This window comes from Anneissia japonica, unplaced genomic scaffold (genome assembly GCF_011630105.1).
Source record: "Anneissia japonica isolate Jap-2015-1 unplaced genomic scaffold, ASM1163010v1 scaffold287829_len2072220_cov186, whole genome shotgun sequence".
Classification (NCBI taxonomy): Eukaryota; Metazoa; Echinodermata; class Crinoidea; order Comatulida; family Comatulidae; genus Anneissia; species Anneissia japonica.
Window position 1 is genome coordinate 1956369 of NW_022716075.1, and position 25428 is coordinate 1981796.

At 33.4% G+C, this 25428-nt stretch overlaps 1 protein-coding gene across 5 annotated transcripts in view; it reads left to right on the forward strand.

Annotated features, from left to right (window-relative positions):
* The first annotated feature begins 1458 nt into the window (after window positions 1-1458).
* Window positions 1459-25428, forward strand: part of LOC117109620 — a 38593-nt gene continuing 14623 nt past the window's right edge. The window contains exons 1-2 of one of the 5 annotated variants that reach the window (XM_033252006.1): window positions 1459-1478; window positions 10249-10360. In XM_033252006.1, coding sequence (XP_033107897.1) covers window positions 10261-10360 — 100 coding nt within the window. In that variant the 5' untranslated portion in view covers window positions 1459-1478; window positions 10249-10260. Of the gene's footprint in view, window positions 1479-1921; window positions 2156-4269; window positions 4371-10246; window positions 10368-25428 lie in introns of those variants that run through there. The other 4 variants (XM_033252007.1, XM_033252004.1, XM_033252005.1 and 1 more) reach the window with 4 other exon arrangements.

A 25428-nucleotide genomic window follows, 5' to 3' on the forward strand; every position in this document is an offset into this window, starting at 1 on the left:
TTCATATATGTTATACTCTATATAGACTGTCTCTTATACACATCTAGATGTGTATAAGAGACAGCCTATATCCTCAATGGCCTAGAGAGAACCTCAGTTCTCAGTCTCTGTACAGCGGCTAGGCTAGTATTACTGTTACAGCTAGGCCTAGGCCTTAGGCTAGGCCAGGCGCCTCTTCATCTACCACTACTACTAGGCCAGGAGGAGGCTAGCGTGTCTGCTAGAGTGGTAAACTAACTAAATAATAAAACAATAAAACAAAACCAACTCTTACCACTTAATAGTGAATACAGTACTGCTAAAATACTTCCAAGGAGTATGTTTATAACTGCCAAACATCATGACAAGTCCAGAGAAAAATTCAAAATACTACCGCTTCCGTTGGCTCTACATGAAGTGACAATTCAAATCAGCTGATTGGTCACTTCATCAAGTGACCAATCAGATTTGTGCAATTCGACACTAACATTAATTGGTTGTTAGGTGGGCTATCACAGTAAAGAGGTTATAGGCTGTTGATAACATTTTGCTGTCACATAAAAGCATTGTTGTTAGGTGAATATGTGAGGGATAAGTTTAGGGGCAGACCGGATACGTTTAGAGGCAGACCCGCTCCCCCCCCCCCCATAAAGTTCCCATAAGGCTACGTATTAGCTGTTCCAGAAATTTTTCATAGAGTTTGAACAGATTTTATATATACATTAATACATAATTTTTTTTATAGATATAATTTTTTTAATAATTTTTAATATTTCATTTACAGATAAACACTTCCATAGCGTTCGTATTCATTTTATATATACTTTCTATAGAGAAACAATTTTGCAGATTATAAATGTTTCCATAGAGTTTTTATATATATATTATATATATTTTCTATAGACTATTAAAAGTTACAGTTTTTAAAATGACTGTGTTTAGAATATTATACAGTTCTACAGAATATACTATAAATAAATAAATTTATATTGAAATTTCATATATTTTATACTCTATATAGATTTTATATGTTCCTATAGAGATAATCCCTATAAAATTGTTATAATACATTTTTTTTAAATACAGGTAAGGACTATAATTTTTTATAGAATAAATATAGAAATTTTATAATTTTATTATAGAGAATCTGTCATATCATTTGTATAGAATATTCTATAGAATTTCTATAGAATATGCAAGATGTAAAACATGTTGATAGGACTATACTGGTCAGACACGAATGTGTCAATACAATACTGAATGAAACAAAAAAACTTAAAAACATAGAAATTACATTAAATATGTGTATATAGTATGTTATAGAATTCTATAGAAACTAGTTCCTCTATAAAGCAATTTTATAGAAAATACTAATTTCTGTAGAAATTGATTAGTCTCTATAGAAAGTCTATAAAGTTCTATAGAATTTTTATGTATGGGAATGCCTTTTGCCCCCCCATGCTTTTATCTACTGATCCCGCCAAAGTGCCTAGCAAAGCGTGAGTACCACTTGGTTGTCTTGGTGTTTTACTGGTACAGGTTAAGCTAAGTAAAGCAATTAATTATATGGGGTAATCTGCGAGTGCTATATTGTACTGTTGGAGGATCATGAAAATATTAACGATGTCACAAATAAAGAAAAAAAACTGCGTTGTGGCTAAAATCCTTACTTTTGCCAGACATTAAGGTTATAGGCCTATTGTGCAAAGGACTATAGCAATATTAAACATTTACTACAGATAGTTGGATACAGAAACATGTCTGGGTTGGGGCCGTAATGGCCTTTAAAAATAAGCTTGCCTATGAAATGAAAGTAGTTGTGTTTTTATAAAATGGATAGGCCTATTAACTTATTGTAATTCAGTATACAAATTAAGCAACTTAGTTTTGTTTTATTGATACTCTACGTGGTAGTATAGGGTGCTTACATAAGAATGACCAACCGCGGGGGGAAAAAATGAATATTACCATTTGTGTGTACTAAACATATTTAATTTCTTCAATCTTTCGATATTTATGAACTTTAACATCCTTGGTTTTGTATTACAATCCAACAACGGATTTCCCACCCCATTTTGTTACCGTTGAGGAAGTATCTTTTAACAGCACAATATATTAATTCAGGAGCCCTAAGTGTACTGTAAGGCTGAGACAACTATACACGGAGATTTTCTTGGTAAGGCAAACTATCCCGGCGTGGTTTTTTCATGGATAAACAAACTGCTTTGCACATGGATGCCTTATCCTAGCTAGTGATACAGAGCCGCATTATTAGCATTGTATAATACGTACAAGGTACCTCTGCAACTGAATTATTCTTAGTTATTTGGTTTTTTTAAAATTTTAATTTATTTCTTTCGAAAGTGTACTTTATTGCACTGTCAAGTTAGGCCTAGTCTTATTATATAGAATTCGATCCAACTCGGCCACAAGTCAACTTGGCCACAGTCAACTCGGCCACAAGTCAACTTGGCCACAAATCAACTCGGCCACAAAAAGTTCGGCTGCAGTCAACTCGGCCACAAGTCAACTCGGCCACAACTTAACTCGGCCACAAGTCAACTCGGCCACAATAATATTGCTGTTATTATTGGTGTCATTGTTATTATTATTGTTGTTTTTATTACCGTTAGTTTTAATATTAAATATTAGTCTTAGCATTAACATTATGTATTGTTTAAATTTTTGCTGATATTATTATTGTTACCATATAAATAATACAAAATTCTCGATTTTTAAAATTTATTTTATTATTATATATTAGTCTTAGTATTATTATTTTAATAATAGTAATTTTAAAAATATTGTTATTGGTGCCATATTATTTCTATTAGTATTGTTAAAATAAATATTACTATTAATATTGTTGTTGTTCACCTTTATTATCATTATTATGACTAATTAGTATTATTAAAGTAAATATTTGAAAAGGACCGACATGTCACTGGTGAATCACGTCATCGGATGCATCCTTGTCACTGACGGGTTTCAAACATATCCCCCAATGGTCGAACAAACATGAAGGACTGAAGTCTGTCACTCAACAATACCAATTGTTCCTATTGTGGATAATTGATATCAGATGCTGCACCCCACCTAATTTTAACGTAGGCCTAATTCTTGGGCGTGGTTCTGAAGAAAATAGTATCGAAATGCACGCCATCGTGCATTCATTTGTTTTTTTTTTCGGATTCAAAATAAATTTTTAACATTTAAAAAAATCATAATGTGGTTTTTCTATTTCAATTTTTTATGATTAGGTCTACAGTATGTACTCATGTTTTATGCCAGTGTTTTAACGTGAACAAAATTTAACATTAATATATGTGTTTTTCTTATTTATTAAGATTGCTTAAATTGTTAATGTTACAATTGTCAGATTTTATTCCATTCTGTAAGTGGCATGTTTTCTCTGTTGAATAAGAGTACAGTGTTAAGAAATGTATACAACGATCTCACGACGATGTGACGATGATCAGAATTTTACTAAAATGTACTGTGTACTTCATTATAATCATGAAGAAAAAGGATGCAGAAACTGTAATATCGTATTTACATTTCATTTTAATTATAAATAACTTGTGGCCGAGTTGACTTGTGGCCGAGTTAACTTGTGGCCGAGTTGACTTGTGGCCGAGTTGACTTGTGGCCGAGTTGACTGCAGCCGAACTTTTTGTGGCCGAGTTGATTTGTGGCCGAGTTGACTTGTGGCCGAGTTGACTGTGGCCGAGTTGACTTGTGGCCGAGTTGACCTGAACCCATTATATATGCCTCCTCGTCATCGCTACACAGTACATCAGTATCGCCCCCCCCCCCATACAGTACAGACGTTTGCTGGGCAATCAGCGTGATTGAACCTTCCATCGCAGGTGTTAATGTATTGGCATATTGTTAGCTAACCAGTTGTGTGTATTTCTTTGTGAAAATGAGTACGGCGGCGTACTCATTTTCACAAATCATTTGCATCCCCTCTTGGAAAGAGGGAACTTCGAAATAATTGTCTCTATATCTTCGCTAATTAAATTAATCACCGTAAATTAGCTTACACTTATGAATTTAGCTAGCGCTTAAAAACTCCGAACTTTATTCATTTGGCCTACATAATAGTTTCATCTTGCTGTACTATATACTCCAACATCACTAGCGCATGGTAACAACCAACTGATGCAGACCATTTCCGGTCACACATTACTCTCCATATCACAGCACCCCCTAGTTCCGTCACCTCTGGATTCTATTGTTCTCTAGTTTGTGAGCTCTTGCAGTGCATTGATATATGCAAATAAGGTTGTTGGAACTGCAAGATCTTCCGCACCCAAGACAAGTAGATATTTTCGTGGCGATATTGGACGTTAAAAAATGTTTAAACTCTTTGGCAATTCCTTTGAAAGGTAAGATACATAAACACATATATTGCCGTTTAAATGTTTGAAATGTATGGTACATAAGACTGCAACAGGCTAGTAATTAAGCCACCCCTATCCTCAGCGGGATAAGACTACTTCCACCGCCGACAACTTCGGCCGCGCGGAATTTGTATGGCGCGCCATATAGGCATTATCCCTCACCAGCTATTTGATTGTAGCAAGGTGGATCGTGGGAATCAACTAAATAGCAGCCTAATTTTTTGTTTTTTTTAAGTTGAATAATTTATGATAAAACGAAATACAAATAAAATATACGGTATGCATTGATATCATTTATATCGTGTTTGAATGTTATTTGATTGTTTTCTTATTGCGTGTTTTAAACCACTCGTCCCATTCCCATGCAAGATATTGATTCCCACGATCAACTACGACCTTAGTGAAAAGCGCACCGTACGTTTTTTTTGTTTTTTTTTAACATGTTTACTGCAGATCTTAATAAATTCGAACGTTAACTTGCCACTTCTAAACTATTTTGCGGGGATACATCAGAAACCAATTCAAATTTGCGCAAATCTCTAGAAAAATAGGTGCACATATTTCATCTGTTTCCTTCCTTCATCCATGTTATGTCTGTTCAAAATTTATTCATACAACTTCGTAAGTTTTAAAAGCAAAAGCAAATAAAAAAGTATATATCACATGTTTGTAGGCTAGAACAAGCCAGTTGGCTATTCTCGCGGCTAGTAACAGCAGCATTAGTACGCCTACATTCCTGAATTGGCGGCGTACAAAGAATCAAACTACGTAGGTGACTAACCTTGTGTTTGCTTCTAACAATAGCGTTGTGGGAACCTACTTGTTGGAATGTTTCTTACTGATTTCACTGTTGCTAGGCAAAGTAAAGGCAATTTTGTATTTTGTTGCCTATTTTAAGCAGTTTATTTCAATTAATGACAAAGTAAAAGCATCAATACAGAACTGCGTTAATTAATTTTATTGTCTTAATTGTTAAAAATTTTAATAAACATATTGTGGGTATAAAATTTGTTTTTAATACATTCTATCTACCTATAAAAGGAGAGTGGCTGTAAAGGCAATGTATACACAAATACATAATAACGCTAAAGCGTAAAGTACGATATTACCAATATTTTCATTATTCGAAATAATAGGTTTTTCGAGCATAGCTCTTCATCTATTTACATGTCTATCGTTCCTATTTTAATTTTGCACATTATACAAACCATAAAACCCAACCCTAAAAATACAGTTACTAATGAATGATTATTAAAATCTGTATCACATAAATGACATTAATATACTTTAATATTTGTGAAGAAATTCTCATAAACCTTATAAAAGTAAAGTAGGATACAAAATATAGTGCAATTAATGCTAAAAAAACATGTTATCCTTATTCTTTATCATCACTTTTATAATACATTTATATTCATAAATGTTATAAAAGTAAAGTAGGATACAAAAATATGGCCGGCACAATTGATTCTAAAAAAAAAACATGCCGTCCGGGTCAAGCTCGCTAGTCATAAGGTTCATTTTTCATAAGGTTCGTTATCCATAACATTAGCTTACCCTATACCATAAAGTCGTTATTCATAATGAAGAAAAGGGTTCGCTATTCATAAAATAATAAGGACTGCTCTTTAATAATGTTCGCTAGTCATAATCAAGAAAAGGGGTCACTATTCATTATAACACAAGGCATAAGGTTCGCTAATCATAATCAAGAAAATGGATTCCCTACTCATACTATAAATAAAGGACCGTTATGCATAAGGTTCGCTATTCATAATAAAAAAAAAAGAGGTTCGCTATTCATAATAATAAAAAAAAAGAGGTTCTCTATTCATAATAAAAATAGAGGTTCGCTATTCATGAATAAAAAAAATCGAGGTTCGCTATTCAGTTACTTCGAGCTGTATGTAACAACTGCATACGCTGCATTAAAATTGTAACATTGTTGACAAACGTTATGTACAGTAAACAGAATTACAATCAAAACAAAAAGGCATTAAACTAGTGCATTTCATGTTGTGTACAGTATTATTTCTTTTTTAAAGTTATCTAATGTACTGCTATCGAGCCATATTTACTGTACGTTGATCTGAGACTAAAATATGAGGGACTACCTAAACCAATCCATCCATCCATCAATCAACATGGCTTTGTATAGCGTCAAAATATGTTCAGTAAAAATAATATTATTAAAACAAATTAAGTAATGATGACAAAAAAAATCCACACACTATCATGGGCCCTCAATAATGTCATCAGTCCTCTAATAATGGGCTCCTCCAGATTGACAGGGCGCAATCTCTTGGCGGCCCTGAATCTACATAAGGAATTATACATACAGTATACACTGTCTTGTGTAGACCTTTGTATTTGGAAAGGGCATAGCATAAAAAATATTTAACATCTTGCAAAAGGGTTCTTCAAACAGGATAAAGGATATTTTTACCTTTAATATATCAGCAACCTTTTAATTACATACAGCATTATAAATAAAAACTAAAGATTAATAAACAAGTAATATAATTTTATATTTCAAATATATTTCTATATAATTAATTAAGTACTAGTTGTAATATGTTCTCAATGTTATGCATAATCTATTAAAATTTTCAACATAAATCATTTATTATTCTTTATTTTACAATTGTTTTTTTTTTTTTATATTGCACATATGCTGCCAACATTATTCTCTTTATTTTGTTTTCTTAATAATATTAAGTTTACAATACAAGTGGTAACAAACTTCAGCACAAACTCCTGTATACCAACCCTGTAGGCCTACAGTTACCAATTTTAATCATATGAAAAATATGACTATCCTAACTTACATTCTGTGATATTTTGTTTTGGTTTCTCTATTTCTGGTAGGGGACGTCTACGCACAGTTGGTACTGTTCCATCTGCATTTACTCGGTCAGGATATTCAATAGTTTGACCATTCTCCAATAACAAAATGCTATGAAAATATATATATTGTATTGTCATATATTTATATTATTGATAGATATCTAGGTTCATACGGGTACGTTGTTTACGCGCGTACTATTACTATTACGATATTTACTACCTACAGAGTAGGCTGAGCTATGTGTAAAACTTGACAGTTTGACTGGAAATAAACGAAACAAGAATGCAAGTTTATTACAGTCTCATTTGATTTATTTATTGCATTGGATCCCTAGGGAAGGCCTGCATTGTCATTACTGTTGAATATTTTCCTGAAAATCTACTCATAGATCGCAATTTATTAGAAAATTTAATACTATGTCCTATGTCCTGAGATCAGGCGCGACCCATCGACCGCGGAATGCTGCTGCCGAGGCCAATTTTTTAAAAATTTTAATGGAGATATAAGGAAAATTATATTCAAAGTTTAAGTCTGAGAGTGTAAATTCCGGCCACTTGGAGGTGCCATAATCACAAATTTTCTTACCCCAACCATGGTGGGACTGAGGTGGTATAGATTCTCCATCAGTAGTTAAATATTGCGGTACAGCACAGCTCTAGAGGGCGCTCAGTGAAGATTACGTAACTAACGTCATTTTAATCCCTCTGTTTTAGAACAATGGACAAGAAGCGACGCTAATAACATCATTTAATCCCTTTGTTTTAGAACAATAGAAAGGACGCTACTGATATTTAATCCCTTTGTTTTAGATAGTTATATCTACCAGGTGTTCCCTTTATTTTAGTTCCAATAGAATCATAATTGTCTATTACCTTACACCCATTGTTCTCCGGATTTTTAGTCACAATAGAAACTTATTTGTCAATTATCATTTTATCTCTTTTGTTTTAAATATATCTGCCAGGTGTGTCGAATGATCATTGAAATTTAAATTCCTCTTAAACAATAGGAATAAAACAGTAGAAAGGATATGCGGTGTCTTCGATAGGGTTAACTAATAGGATTAATTGTTTGTATAGTAAAAATTGAAGATACGTCATGATAGAGAATGAATTCCATTGGATGAGAGATTTTCGGTGACTTAAAAAAAACGCGGTAACATGTTGGTTTGAATAGCGCGGGTTTACGTAAATAGATTTATGACGTCATTTAATCCTATACCATGAGTGTGTATATATACTTGAGTGAAAATAAAGGTAAGACATCTTTGAAAAATGCTATTTCGTAGTTTAAAACTCTCTAAACATCAGTTTAGTTTCTGACAACTCCAACTGTCTTGACTACAAGAAACTAGTGCAATTTACTTTATCAGAATGAATTTCTATAAATCAACAGCCGATTATACTGATTCCAAGATGATTGAAAAGGCAAAGGCTACAATGAATCGTGTAATGCAACCGTCTAAGAAGCAGAAAGTAGAAGTTGGACCAAATGTAAGCGCTTCTTCCAAACAGGATATGGGAAAGAGTCAGATTGGCACAACAAAACCAATGATGGCAAACGGGTCTACAGTCACAGCTACAAAACGTATTTACCTAACTGAAAAGAGGCATGTTGTCGCTCAACTTTGGAATGAAAATATGTTTATCTGTATTCGTGAGTACTTTAAAACTGAAGAAGACGGTGACTTTAAACCAAGCCGAAAGGGAATTAACCTACCAATTAAATAGTGGCGAGAACTTTTAAATCAACGCGACGTCATTGATGATATGATTAAAGAACTTGAAGGTGTTAATGAATGCATCACAGTAATGGATGAAAATGACAATGAAAAGAACCAACAGTTACTATAACATTGATCAATACAGTTGGATGTATCCTGAAGTCATTGATAACAACTAAGAACTGTTTGTAAAATAGTTGGAACGAAACTGAAAACTTCATTCGAAACTTCTACTGCCGACCTGCCTTCAACTAATTTTTTACCAGTCTATCACGTTTACCAGTATATACTCCATCATGGCCTGTTTGAACAACACATTCCAGTTATTGATTTAACTAGAGAAGAAGAAATGGTGATTGATCTGACAAATATTTCAGATGAATAAGAAGTAAACCCTCTCGTTATTGATTTAACTAGAGAAGAAGAAATATACAAACAATTAATCCTATTAATTAACCCTATCGAAGACACCGCATATCCTTTCTACTGTTTTATTCCTATTGTTTAAGAGGAATTTAAATTTCAATGATCATCTGACACACCTGGCAGATATATTTAAAACAAGATATAAAATGATAATTGACAAATAAGTTTCTATTGCGACTAAAAATCCGGAGAACAATGGGTTTAAAAGATAATAGAAAATTAAGATTCTATTGGAACTAAAACAAAGGGAACACCTGGTAGATATAACTATCTAAAACAAAGGGATTAAATGATGTCAGTAGGGTCCTTTCTATTGTTCTAAAACAAAGGGATAAAATGATGTCATTAGCGTCGCTTCTTGTCCATTGTTCTAAAACAAAGGGATTAAATGACGTTAGTTACGTAATCTTCACTGAGCGCCCTCTAGAGCTGTGCTGTACTACAATGAGGAGGATTCAAGGCGACCTAGCCGGCCCGCCCCTACCCACCTAAATTGTTCAGCCCCAAATTACAACAAATATGAAAACATATTACAGTAGCTTGGGCCTATAAAATTCACCAAACTTCGTAAAATATCCGTATCTTCCAGGGGGAAAAGCCCAATCGGGGGGGGGCCTTGGCGTCCCCTGGCCCCAGCCTAGATGCTCGCTTCACTCGCATACTGGAACTAATTAATTGGCCCCTCCACTTTCACAAACGTTCCGCCGCCGTTGTATATGGTCATAATGTGATGTCATCTTGACCACATTTAGGCATGGCACATTTTTTTGTCAATTAAAATTGAATAGTCAGGACAGGGGTTTATTTTAAATGAACTAAATGACTGAACTAAAATTCAATTTCAAGACGTTTTTTTTTTCTTCCAGTGGAACTAGGCAATGTATGATGTGTTGAAATTCGTTTCGATTCTGCTGTGGTGCGCAATAATATCATCATATAAGTGTTATAGTTCCTGCCCGGATCCTCAATGGATAACTGGTAAGAAGTTAGTAAGCATTATTGAGCTTTTGCAATATCAATTTTGACAAGTATCTAATATTTTATAATAATCGTAAATTAAACCCAAATAATACCAAAGAAATTATTTTTTATTTTAGAAAAGGTAACATTAGTGTAGTATCGGTAAATGTAGCTGGAAAAGAAATCGAAATTTTTGAACAACATAGATATTTATAAACTATAATTGACAATACACTAAACTGGAATGCACACATTGATCATGTCAGTAAGAAGGCTATTTCTTACAAAACCTAAGTAATTCCAAGTTAGTAGTGTATTCTTAACCTCTTTTTAATAGTATCATTTTAAGTGTTCTAACTATTACTGGTATGTCTTACCGGGTGTCTATAAAACGAAGACCGAAGACCCAAAAACGAAGACCCCTATTTTGTCTCTTTCATTTTGATGATAATACGCCAGCTGTCACAAAATCAAAATTACGACATTTTTTGGGCGTCTGTTTGTGAAATTTTCAAGGGTCTTCGTAGACCTGAAAAACGAAGACCTTAAATTATTTCTCAATTATCTTATTGAAAGTGTTTCAAAATCATCATAAAACAGTTGCCAATTACTTATTTCATTATTTCATCACGATTTGGAGGAAAAAAAAATGTGGGTCTTCGTTTTTCGGGTCTTTGGTCTTCGTTTTGTAGACACCCATATAGGGTGTCTATAAAACGAAGACCATAATTATCTCATCCTATGTTGGTGTCACTACCAAATGACCGATGCTGCACATATGCATAACTATACAGCATTCCAGGCCCGTAGGCAGGATTTTCGATGGGGAGGTGCGTTTTTGCGACCGAAGCGGACCTTAGGATAGGCGATCGCCTAGAGATCCCGGGGGGGGGGCTCAAAATTAGCATTTTGAGGGCCTTATAATGGATTTCTGAAACCTATAATTTGTAATATTCTTTATAAATTTTCATTCATTTGGGTATTGTTTAGGGGCATAAAGCAGGAGAAATAGAGGGTGGGGTCCAGGGCAGGGAGGAACATTCACAGACAGATGATCAATACCACCTTATCCCTACCATGGTTGGGGCTGAGGTACGAAAATTTATGATTTATGGCACCTCTAGATGGCCGGAGATGGCACTCTCAAACAAAATTTAATTATGATTTTTTTTTCGCCATTTCTTTTATAATTTTAGGGAGCTCTCCCCCCTTGCCCTCTTATGCGCCACTGTGAAGTTGTAACTTTTTATGTCCTTTACATCTGTAGGTCTACAGATGACATGGATCAATCTGCAATCATTGGAGCTGATAATTTCTAACAGATTTCGTAGCACATTAGAAATCAACGGTTAAAAGAGCGGGCAAAAAAATGTAATGCATACTAGGCCTATAAAATTTCGGGATAATTAGGAACGATTTTAATGAAATAATAGGTTTTAAAAAGTGGACTTCTTGAAATTTGAGTTTTTGAGAAAAGCCCCAGGAGGCTCCGACAAAGTAGCATTTTGAGGGTCTTATATAATGGATTTCTCAAACACAGGCCTACAGATAACATTGTTCATATTATAGATCAATCTGCAGTCACCGAAGACGATAAATTTCCAACAAATTTCATATCATATTGAACATCAATGGCTGGATGTGCTGGCAAATATAAAATGCAGTGCATGCTATAGCATTTTGTGATAATTATGAACGATTTTGTGAAATAATAGGTTTTAAAAAGTGGACCTTTTGGAATTTGGGGGGGGGGTGCGTCCGCACCCTGCTGCTTTGGAACTGGAATAAAGAGCAAATCATAAATTGACTCAGATTCAGGAAACAATGTGCTAAAAAGACAAATACTATATATACATAGCATGAAGTGATTTAAAAACATTATTTTCATCGTAATTGAGAGAAAAAAATGTGGGTCTTCGTTTTTCTGGTCTTCGTTTTGTAGACAACCATATAGGGTGTCTATAAAACGAAGACCCTTATGTATTTCTTGATATTCCTCATTTTATTCCGATAAAATAATGAAATAGGTACTTTCAATAAGACAACTGAGAATTAATTGGAGGTCTTCGTTTTTCGGGTCTTCGGTCTTCGTTTTGTAGACACCCATATAGGGTGTCAATAAAACGAAGACTCTTGAAAATTTTACAAACAGACGCCCAAAAAAATTCGTAATTTTTTTTTTGTGACAGCCTGGTGTATTATTATCAAAAAAAAAAAAAAAAATAAGGGTCTTCGTTTTTGGGTCTTCGGTCTTCGGTCTTCGTTTTATAGACACCCATGCCTTACCTTACAATTGTTGAACTCCCGAGAATCATAAAACTTGCTCGCAAAATTAAGAAAGACCGCTGTAGCTTAAGTGAACTACACAACAAATATGTACTGTGTATATTAAATAAGATTATTAAGGACTTGTCTCACCCCCAATGACAACATGTAGGCCTACTCGCACAATAATTCAGGCAGGCTTCGTACCATTAAAAGAGAACTAGCAAAATGATTTTTTTTGTTTTAGAGGAGATATTTGATATGCCATTAATAATAGAATCAAACTTAAAATCGTTTTTTGGCAATTATTTATGAAGTTACAGGACATTATATACGATTTTACCGAAAAAAGTAACAAAGATCGTGTAAATAGCGCCGCGTAAGGTATCCGCCACGTACGATCTTTGCGTGCATGCTGTAACCATGGTTGTAACTTGTTTGTTGACGCAGCATATTTTATTAACAAATTGTCGGCGCACAAAGAGTTATCAAACAGAAAAGCGACTATGATTAGGCCTAGCCCCTACCGCAGCGTGCTGTGTTTACCCAATTTTCAGCAACATTAACAATGCGAAACATGTCATGTATATTGTTATCAAAGGTCATACACTACTAAATGTCGATAATGGTGAAACAAGTTTTTTTGTTTATCATTTATTTATCAATAGCATTTGTTGACGGGTCCCGACTAAATTTGTGCCTCCGGATTTAAAAAGAAAACTATAATAGGCCTACTCAATATAAAATTTGTTATTTTCATGCAGGAAAGATTGAAAATGCATCCTTAATTATTAAAATGCTAGTTAGATCTCTCAGGGTAAAACATGATTAGCCCATAGAAGAAAAAATAGCTTCCTCCATGATTAGACGTACAGCAGGTATTTATTTTTGCACGATATCATACCTGTTAGTCGCCATCCGTCTGGGCCTGTCACGTGGTCTAATTTACAATATAAATTCGCACTGGTCTAGTCTATAATACCAGACCTATTCAAATACACTGGGCGCACAGCCATCTTGAATAGTTGAGTTGGACCATGGAGATGGTTGGACGACATAAGATGTATATGTAAGACAGTATATGGGGAATGCAGTCAACAAAGAAAGGGTAGTTAAATTGGGATTTTAAGTTGTCAACGTAATCAAAACACCATTCACTTGTGAATGTGGGGTTTTAAGACCATCTCAAAAACATCTCACAGCAGATTCTCTATAAAGGATATTCATCCCCTCGTCCCATGCTCAGAGTTATTATAAACCTACAGTGCTTGTTTTTTTATTTTGTTTATTTGCAATAAATGAAGAGGAGGTACCAGGCTGTAAAATATCCCCCGCGAAAAATGTTAGGTCCCCCCGCCCCCACATTTTTCACCAATCTTCTATAGTTAAAACCCCACTTTCGAAACGAGTGGAAAGAACAACAATTATGAATGACTTTCATGAATATTGTCCATTCACTTGTGCTCTGTTCCAAGTGCGGTGCGTATTTCCGCACCAATACTGAGTAAAAAAGCAATTGTTTGTACATTTCGTAACCATCTCAGTAACCACTCCATCTATTTCATGGATGCATCGGTTTTTCAGAGGCGACATTTATTATGAAAACAATGTACAACTGTACGTTGTTAAAATTGATAGCGTGTAAACATATTAGGCCAACATTTTTACGAACTCAAAGTTCACAATTTTTACTTTAAACAATTCATTCCTTTTGTATATTATTAAGGCCCGTATGTTATACTAGTGTTAAATACTATCTGCATACATAAATTCCTGTTTTCCTAATTTCAAAAAAAATTATAGTTAGTAAATTTTATTTTATATAGCCATTATAAAAAATAATTATACAGCCTTATATATATATATATATATATATACACACCCATGGATAGGCCTGTCTATTTCGACTTATTTAAGTAGTGATACCACCAGTTTACGAAATCCGATGTTACTCGACGCAATCTCGCCATGACATCATGCAGGGGCGGATCCAGCAAGGGGCCACAGGGGCCCCGTTCCCCCTTCCGTCAATCCCGCCGAAAAATAAAAAAGATCCCGTCAATCCCGCCGAAAAATAAAAAAGATTGAGGAAAAAAATGAGAAGAGTTAAATGGAGGAAAGAGGGAAAAAAGAAGTGTACCCATGAGTTCAAAGAAGTGGGCAAAAGGAGAACTCGATTTTACCACTCACAAATTTTGAATTTTCTATTGACGACGAACACAAACGTTACACTGTATAGCCAACGCCGATTTTTTCCAACGATTTCACAAACCAGGATGTAAGAAAAGTCAAAAGATGGAGACCTAAGACAGGGTTTTTTATCCGCCCGCGCATTACCGGAATGAGTGTATATTGCTGGAACAGCTACGCGTATGCACTCTGGTGTGGCGGTCGACAGGGCCATCGACCTCTATAACACCCAGGGCTTATACTTATACATAACAGTGTAATATATCTCTGACGTTGACTGTAGGACATATCATATTAATCAAGTGGGGATGGGGTGCCCAGCTGACCAGGACCGCCTATATTTGTCAAAATTTATAACAAAATGGAGATAAAATCTGAATAAGTCTGAATGAGTGCCATTTCCAGGCATCTAGAGGTGCCATAATCATAATTTGCTTTGCGACTACCAGTATAAAATGGTGTACGGTAAAAATGGCCCAAGAAAAAATGGCCCTGGGAAAAATGGCCCTAGTAAAAATAGCCCCAAATGACAGGGAGGTAAAACTGGCCCCAATAATAAAATTCTGTATTAAAACTAATTTTTTTAAATCATTATATGCATTTTTTTAACTGAAATAATTTAGTTTTTAAAAGGAATCTAACATCAAATAAATTGCTATTTACATTTTACTTTTTGCAGGAATTACATATTCAATGATAAAATAGCCTATTCAAAGGTTTAAAAAAAAGCCATGAATAACACTTTTTATTTTTTTTCCATTTAAATGTTGAAAAATAGCAACAACATAATCAATAAATCAACATAAATCATGCATTTATTAATATTAAAATAATTTATTTGTGGCCAATTTCACGGAAGCGGAATCACAAATTTCCAGAAATTCAATCCGGGTATTGGTAAACCCCACAAACAATGGGTTGATATAAACATCAACTTATTTTATTTTATTTTTTTCAAGAAAAAGAGAGTTCGCAATGTGTTTGGAGGTTTGTGGTGTATTTGCATGTATTTTTTCACACAAAAATCAATATTTTAACCAAAAAATAGATTCTTATGAATATTTAATCTTCTTATTGATATACCAAGTGAGTCAATCACAATTGAATTGTTTGGTTTTCTACAGTGTGTTTTGGGAGGCTTGTGGGATTTAGCAATACCATTAATATAGTAATAATATCTAATGATAATAATTAAAAAAATACTTAGACCTAACAGCTGCCCATACAAAAATGATCTATTAATTAATCAATCAATCAGCAGGGTACTCCTAGGAGCTAAAAACTAAGTTATTTTAGTTCTCAAATATGCATATGGTTTATGTTGATTTATTAATTCAATTTTTGCTGCAGGGTATTTTACAGCATTTACAATGTTATTTTTTTTTTTTTTTTTTTTTTAATTTTGTAATTAAGGCCCATTTTTTATTTATTGATTCAATTCTTGCTTATTACAGTATTTAAACAAAAAAAAACATTTCTATTACTGATTTTTTTTCATTAGGGCCATTTTTACCTAATTGTCATTTGGGGCTATTTTTACTGGGGCCATTTTTTCCGGGGCCATTTTTACCTACAACCAAAAATAGACTATTGGTCCATAATTAGTCATTTGCGATGCCCGTGAGGGAAGGGGTGTCTAAGATTAGGAAGCGGCTATGAAAAAAAAATTAATTAAAATTGTACTAAGGAAGATGCAATCTATAATATTATATGCGTTATACAATACTATATAATACTGTATATATTATACAAATAAACAGTGATAAGGGTGAACAATGAATGACCAAGTGGTGGACTCTGGGAAAGCATTACTATAGTTAATGCATGGAGGAATTAATTCATCCATGGTTAATGGATAAGCTAAACATAAGGCACTATTTTCTCTATGCTGAAACCAAGAACAGGAAGCAGCTATGAAAAAAAAAATAATTAAAACTGTACTAAGCAATATTATAAATTAAATAAATGTAGGCCTATAAAAGTATTGAAAGGCAAATAAAGAATAGTTATAATGATGGAAGCAGGAAGCCTATCAATGATATATATATATATATAAAATCAAACGAGTAGGTGGCTGCATCGGCTTCAATAAAATAGTAATAAAACGCATAAAGCAAAAGTGTAGAGTAGACGTAACTTTTAATGGTAAAAAACACAAACGTTTTCAGGCATCGCCCTTCATCAGGTGGTACAGATAAAAAATATAGCGAGTAAAAATACACTCAATGCGGACCTAGTATGATAGAGCAACTAGTAGCTAGGGAGCTACAAGGAACAATAAAGGGCGTGAACTGAATCAAATCTAAAACAAAAGCCATCAGAATGAGTCATACAGATAGGAAGCCTATTCTGTATACGGATGGAATATAGCAAAATACATGAAATAAAATATAATATATATAATATAGGCCTATAATAAAAAATCTGTCATACGACGATATACAAATTACTGGTGTTAGTTTATGTAAAGGATCTGATTTCTCTAGGAAAGAATTGAACAGAAAATCATCTATAAATTAGGTACGTTACATCCTGCTGGCATTAATGTTAATTTTACTGCTTTTAGATTATGATAATGTTATTTACAGCAGATTTTTTATTATAGGCCTATATTATATATATTTTTTCAAGCCCTTTATTGTTCCTTGTAGCTCCCTAGCTACTCGTTGCTCTATCATACTAGGTCCGCATTGAGTGTATTTTTACTCGCTATATTTTTTATCTGTACCACCTGATGAAGGGCGATGCCCGAAAACGTTTGTGTTTTTTACCATTAAAAGTTACGGCTACTCTACACTTTTGCTTTATGCGTTTTATTACTATATATATATATATACATATATATATATATATATATCTACTGTATATATCTATCTATATATTATATATCTATCTATACACTTTTGATTCAACTCTGCAAATGAAATCCAACATCAACACTGTGTGTCAGTCTTCCCATGTTGCATCTGTAAAATTGGAAAGATTAGGAAATTTTTGGACAATCCGACCACCCTCCGTCTAGTTCACGCCTTTATAACTTCAAGGCTGGATTATTGTAATAGCCTCCTTATTGGACTACCAAAGTCTCAAATTTGCAAACTGCAGCTCATTCATAATTCTACCGCCCGTCTTGTTACTTTGAAAAAGCGCCGTGACCATATAACCCCAGTTCTACATCAGCTTCACTGGCTCCCCATCGAAAAGCGGATCATATATAAAGTTCTTCTCTTAACTTACAAATCTCAGAACAATCTTGCTCCAGTATGTGACTGAACTTCTTGATCAGTACATCCCTACACGCTCTCTCCGTTCATCCACACTAAATCAAGTCAAGAAAACTAAAACCACTACATATGGCTCCCGAGCCTTTTCTTCCATCGCAGCCACTTTGTGGAATGCCCTCCCAGAACACATTAAAAATTCTGATTCAGTTCTAAAAATTCAAATCACTGCTAAAAACACATCTCTTCACTGAAAGTTTTGAAAGTTGCCTCTAAATTCCTTCTGCCAATTCATTGTTCTTTCTTGTTTTGTTTTGTTTGAATGAAAGGTAAGTTAAACATAAGAAAGGAAAAGGAAAGAAACGATATGGAATCATAAGAAAGGAAAAGGAAAGAAAAGATAAGGAAACATAAGAAAGATAACAGTAAGAATGATAAGGAACATAAAGAAAGCAATGAATGAACATACATAGAGAAAAGCAATGAATTTGGAATCATAAGAAGGTAAATGGAAAGAAAGATAAGAAATATAAGAAAGTAAAAGGAAAGGAAAGATAAACTAAGGATGAATAAGGAAAAGGAAATATAAGGAAACATGAAAAGAGAAAAGAAAGGAAAGATAGACATGGAAACATTTGGAAGGAAAAGAAAAGAAATGATAAGAAATATAAGAATGAAATTTGAAAGACATATACCAATTATAAGAAAGAATATGAAAGGAAAGATAAGGAATCTAAGAAAGTAATGTGAAAGATAAGATAAGGAAATATAAGAAAGGACAAGAAAAGTAAAGATCAGGAACATTTGAAGAGAAAGGAAGAAAGACAAGAAGCAAAAGGGAAAGAAAAATGAAAGGATTTGGGATGAATAGGAAAGTAACAGGCCTTGAAATGATTCCAATACCAAAGCATTGTAATAATAACATTTATTGATAATCATCAAACCAATCATTTGAACTTAATTAATTTTTATTCTTCTTTGTTGTTAAGCGCCTCGATGTTGTGTCAACGTGAGGCGCTATATAAATGGAAAGATTAATGATTAAAATATACTAGTAGATTCAGGTAGTTCTTAGTAGAAGTAGCTCTATTCTTAGTAGGCTTAATAGGCTGGTAGTAGATTTTCTTATCTCGACTACTAAGGATTTTAAGATTAAATTTATGGCTACATCCTGACTACATAAAATATATAGTTGATAAATAGGTACTGTCTATAATTAGCGACACAAATAAGTATTTTGTTAAATTCCCTTTCATTGTATTGTATTCACAATTATGTTTTTGGCTAAATACAGAATAAATGAATTAATTAAATGGTGACTTTTTTCAGGATTCCTTAATCAATGACTTTTTCTGTCTCAATTGCTAAGTGAAAACTCATCAAGTGTAGTAGGAAAGCATTATTGGGAAAAAAGAGATTTAAATTACCTCAGTTTCAAAGGTGAATAATATTGTTTTGTTTACATTTTAAGTTTAGGTTTGGATTATAAAACATATTCCAAATAGATACCTATTAGTTATTATGATCAGGGCCTGCTGTGATGAAGGTTATCAACTAGAGTAATATCAAAATATAGGCCTGTAATTATTATTAACATTGTATACTGCACAATACTTCTGTTTTTAATAACTAAAATAAAAAATATGTTCATGTTTTAGTTACATTTAACAATACTAATAAATTATTTTCCTAAAGATGCAGACATCAAATCACCTTAGAATGACTTTAAATTATTTAAAAATTAAAACATTTCTCATGATTTTAATTGACAAAAGTCCATTTTCTTTCTTATTTTTACTTTCATGGATGCTTTAATATACATTAAAGACCAAAATGCTGATTTAAACAGGACTTAAATGCGAAGGACTCTAGAATAAGCTTGAATTTGAGGTATGTGTGTTAGTAAGACTTCAGCCAAAAAATATTTTATGGACTACAAGACAAATCCTATGATGCATAGTTAATGTTTTTGTAATTAAAATTTATGGTTTGTATATCTTAAACTCTTGAGTGTATTTTTTTGTAAGTGTACAGGAGTTGATTATATATCCAGTTGTTTATTTTACCACAAGGAACAATTTCCATCTAAAAAACATACATAACTGGTAACATTTCTAAATGGGACCAATTAGACCAGTTGGAAGCGAAACCAGTTGTTTCCGTATGAAATAATAGTCAAATTGCTGTAGATTTTTATTAGTCTAATAATAGGCAATTGCTATAGATTTGTGTAGTCCAATAATAGGCAATTGCTGCAGATTTTTAATAGTCCAATAATAGGTAATTGCTGTAGATAATATAATAGTCCAGTAATAGCTGATTTTTATAGATTTTTAATAGTCTAGTAATAACCAATTTCTGTAGATTTTTAATAGTCCAGTAATAGCCAATTGCTGTAGATTTTTAATAGTCCAGTAATAGCCAAATGCTGTAGATTTTTAATAGTCCAGTAATAGCCAATTGCTGTAGATTTTTAATAGTCTAATAATAGCAAATTCCTGTATATTTTAATAGTCCATTAATAGCCAATTGCTGTAGATTTTTAATAGCCAAAACATAGCCAAATTGCGGTAGATTCTAAATAGATAGTTGTAGGTTACAATAGTTTTTTAATAGTCTAGATAGCAAAAATTCTGTAGATTTTTAAAAGCCTAATAGTAGCCAAAATTGCTGTAGATTTTTAATATCCAGTAATAGCCAATTGTTGTAGACTTCTGTTAGTCCAATAATAGCCAATTGTTGTAGAATTTTTATACTCCAGTAACAGTCAGTTGCTGTAGATTTTTAATAATCCAGTAATAGCCAATTGCTGTACATTTTTAATAGTCTAATAATAGCCTATTCCTGTAGATTTTAATAGTCCAATAATAGCCAATTGATGTAGATTTTAATTGGCTGAAATATAGCCAAATTGCTGTAGATTCTAAATAGATAGCTGTAGGTTATAATGTTTTTTTTTTAATATTCTAGTAATAGCTAAAATCCTATAGATTTTTAGTAACTTAATAATAGCCAAATTGTTGTAGATTTTTAATACCCAATAATAGGCAACTGTTGTAAATTTCTATTTGTCCAATATTAGCCAACTGTTGTAGACAGTCAAATAATAGACATGCTGTAGATTTTGATGGTCCAGATAGCTGAAATTCTGTGGATTTTAATAGCTTAAAAATAGCCAAATTGCTGTAGATTTTTAATATCCAATAATAGCCAATTGTTGCAGACTTTCAATGGTCCAATAATAGCCAATTACTGTAGATTTTTATTAGTCAAATAATAGCCAATTGCTGTAGATTTTAATAGTACAGATAGCCAAATATCAATAGATTTTTAATAGCTGAAATATAGCCAAATTGCTGTAGATTCTAAAAAGATTGTTGTAGGGTATATTAGGTTTTTAATAGTCTGGTAATAGCCAAACCTCTTTAGATTTTTAATAGCCTAATAGTAGGCAAATTGCTGTAGATTGTTAATAGGTTTCTAATAGTCTAGTAATAGGTTTTTAATAGCCTAGTAATAGCCAAACTTCATTAGATTTTTAATAGCCTAATAGTAGGCAAATTGCTGTAGATTGTTAATAGGTTTCTAATAGTCTAGTAATAGGTTTTTAATAGTCTAGTAATAGCCAAACTTCTTTAGATTTTTAATAGCCTAATAGTAGGCAAATTGCTGTAGATTGTTAATAGCCCAATAACAGTTAATATGCTGTATATTTTTAATAGCCCAAAAAAAGTTATCATGCTGTAGATTTTAATAGATCATTGTAGTTTATATTTCATTTTTAATAGCCTAATAATAGCCATATTAATGTAGATTTTAAATAGATCAATACTAGTCAAATTGCTGTAGATTTTTAATAGATAATTGTAGATTATGGTGGATTTTAAATAGATCAATAATACCCAAATTGCTGTAGAATTTTAATACATAATTTATAGGCAAAATGCTGTAAATTTTATAAGGGACCATTAAAGCCAAATTGCTGGAGATTTTTAAGATCATTACCAGCCAACATTATTTAGATTGTAAATCTATTTATTTATTTCAAATCATAATAACAATACTACAACATACTTATACATTATTAATGTTATTTCTTCAATTATTAATACAGTAACCTGTAATATAAAATTCACAGAACAGAGTTCAAAGGTAGTTGAATAATATACTTACTATAACATTTATAGAATGAAAGTGTTCATAATAGGTAGTTTAGTGATATATTTACTAGTACAAGATCGATTGAGGAAGTTCTAGTTATATTGTAGATTATTGATAAAAGATTTTAAAGTAAATTGATAGATTTAAAGATGCAGTTCTTGATAGATTTGTCATAGTTGAATAGTAGATTTTAAGTTGTATAAAATTAAATAGTTTGCTGATAGGTATATAATAGATTTGTAATACATATTAATAGGTGCGACCTACAAAGTGGTTGCGAAATATGCTAATGAGGCAAAAATCTACTAAAAACTATAAAAAATATGCCAAAAATTTACTTATTAGTAGGTGCTAAATAGGTACAGTAATAGTGCTATATCTACTAAGGATGATAGATTATAAGGCTAATAGTTATAGAGCTATATCTACTAAGACTTTTTAATATGGGTTAATGGACAGAGGCTTCTTGAACTCTGCTCTTATTTCAAACTATGTGTTACTAATACATTTTTCAAATCAAAGACATCTCACAAGGTTTCCTGGAGACATCCTAGATCAAAGCATTGGCATCAGCTGGACTTAATGATCACCCACCGCAGATCCTCTTTGAATAATGTTAAAAACACTCGTTTGTTTCATAGTGCAGTTTGTGACACAGACCACTCTCTGATCTGTAGTCGACTTAAGAACATGCAAAAGCAGAGGCCAAGAAGCAAACACCGTCACTTTTTAAGATTAATGTCAAGGAAACATCTGATCCTGATAAACGTGCCAGATTTGAACATCTTTTGGCATCATTGTAAGCTTTCCATGCAAGATGTGTGTGCTGATATTGATGAATATTGGGGAACAATGAAAGCTGCAGATTATGACTCTACTTGTGTTTGGTAAGAAGTCCAAGGATAATCCTGATTGAAAAAAGGTCTGACAAGTTGCTACCAGTCATTGACAAGAAATGTACAGCTCTTCAAGCATATAAGACTCGTGCACACGACAGAATCTAGTTACTCTTCGATATAGCGAGGGCAGATGTGCAGCGGATTGTTGTGCGCCAGTGCACCAATAAGTATTGGGATGAGCTTAGTGCTCAGATACAATAAGATGCTGATACCGGGCACTTAAAGGGAATGTATGAAGGAATCCGTAAAGCTATTGGTCCTGTGCTAAAAAAACCAGCACAAATTTAAGACCGAAATGGCACTGTGATAATCGATCACAAGAAACAGATGAATCGATTGGTAGAAACTCAGAAGTCTATCAGACCACAATGCCTATCACAGGAACTCAGAAATGTACAAACTATGTCAATCAAGTCTGAACCTGATGCCTTCCCAACTGTAGATGAGGTAAGATCAGCTGTGGGACAACTGTCTTCAGGTTAAGCTCCTGGTGATGATGGTAGAAGTGGTTGGTGACCTCGAGGTCAGGGGTTCGAAGCTCTCGCTGTTCAAATCGCTTGTGTCCTTGGGCAAGGTACTTTGTCTACGGTTGCCTCTCTCCACCCAGGAGTACAAGTGGGTACCTGGTAGGTTCCAACACAACTGCACTGATTATAGCTGCAATATTATGGAATAATAATATAATTTAATTTAATAATTTAATTTGTTGTTAAGTATGTGTTCAATATGTGTTTGATCCAATGACCGGGGTAGTAGTGTGAAGTGCTTAGAGGCATTGTGCATGAAGCGCTATATAAGAGCGACATATTATTATTACAGAAGTATAAAAGAAGTTGTTAAAGCCGGTGGCACGACTCTTCATGAGCTTATTAGCCATTGGTGAGCTCTTGGAAAAGTTCCTCAAGATTTCAAGAACGCATCCATATTCACCCTTTACAGGAATAAAGGAGATCGTGGTTGCTGTGATAATTATCGAGGTATTTCTTTGCTAAACATCTGTGGCAAAGTATTTGCAAAGGTGGTCCTACAACGTCTATTGCTCTTAGCGGAAAGTGTATACCCAGAATCACAATGTAGTTTTTGCTCTGGAAGATCGACCATTGATATGATATTCTCTGTCAGACAGTTGCAGGAAAAATGTGTTGAGCTGAAACAGCAACTTTACCTGGCATTCATCGATCTCACTAAGGCCTTTGACCTTATTAAGTGTTTGTTTGAAACACGGGCTAGACTACAAGGCAAGACAAAAGTCTTTAAAGTCCTCCTTCAGGAATTTCTGTATGCAGATGATGATGCATGTTCAGTAGCCATAACCCAAGTGGTCTGCAAGTTTTACTTAATAAATTCTCCTGTGCTTGTGAAAATTTTGGTCTCGCCATAAGTGTTAAGAAAACAAAGATTTTACCGTGAAAACATAGGACAACAAAATTTTATAGTCGGCAATTTTTTCCCTTGAAACTGTTAGTAAATTTACTTATCTTGAATCAGTAGTTACTACTAACAACACTCTGGATAGTGAACTAAACAAATGGATCGACAAAGCTTTTTCCACCGTTAGCCAGATGTCTCTGCGTGTTTGGAGAACACAAATATTAGTGTTGCTGTCAAGATCAAGGTGTACATGGCGTGTGTGGTTAGTGTCCTTTGTATTGAGTGGAATCATGGACAACATATGAAACTAAGAAACTAAGTGTCTGCACCTCCGTTATCTTCAACATCGGCTGGCAAGACAGAGTAACAAATAACAGTATGTTTACGTTAATTTGACAGCGGAGACTATGATGGCTAGGCCACGTCAGGAGGATGGATAATACCAGAATCCCCAAGAATCTGTTATACGCTGAACTAGAAAATGGTAAAAAGGCGTTCATTTCTGTGTTTTAAAGATGCATGCAAAAGAGATATGAAGGTCATGGATATCGATGTTGATACCTGGGAAGGAAAAGCCAATGACCAAAAAGTATGGAAAGACTGTGTCCAGGCAGGTTTTGTAAACAGTGAAAAAAGATACTGGATGGGGAATGAAAGGAGGCATTTGAAACGTAGAGCACTGATAGATAAGTTACTGCAGCACAGACACATCCATTGGACAATGCGTTTGTCTGTGCAAGTTGTGAGCATAGAACTTGCCCCTCGCATATTGGACTGTATAGTCATGAAAGAAGATGTTGTAAATCATAACTAACTTCTAAAGCAAATTTGGGAAGTTTCCTTGTTACCTATTGAAATCAATTTTAAATCAATTAAGTGATATATAAATTTAAAAAGGCAAATGGGAAAAACCCATAAAACAACAAACAGCCACATAATGCAAAACAATTTAAAATATTATATTTTAAAATATTATATA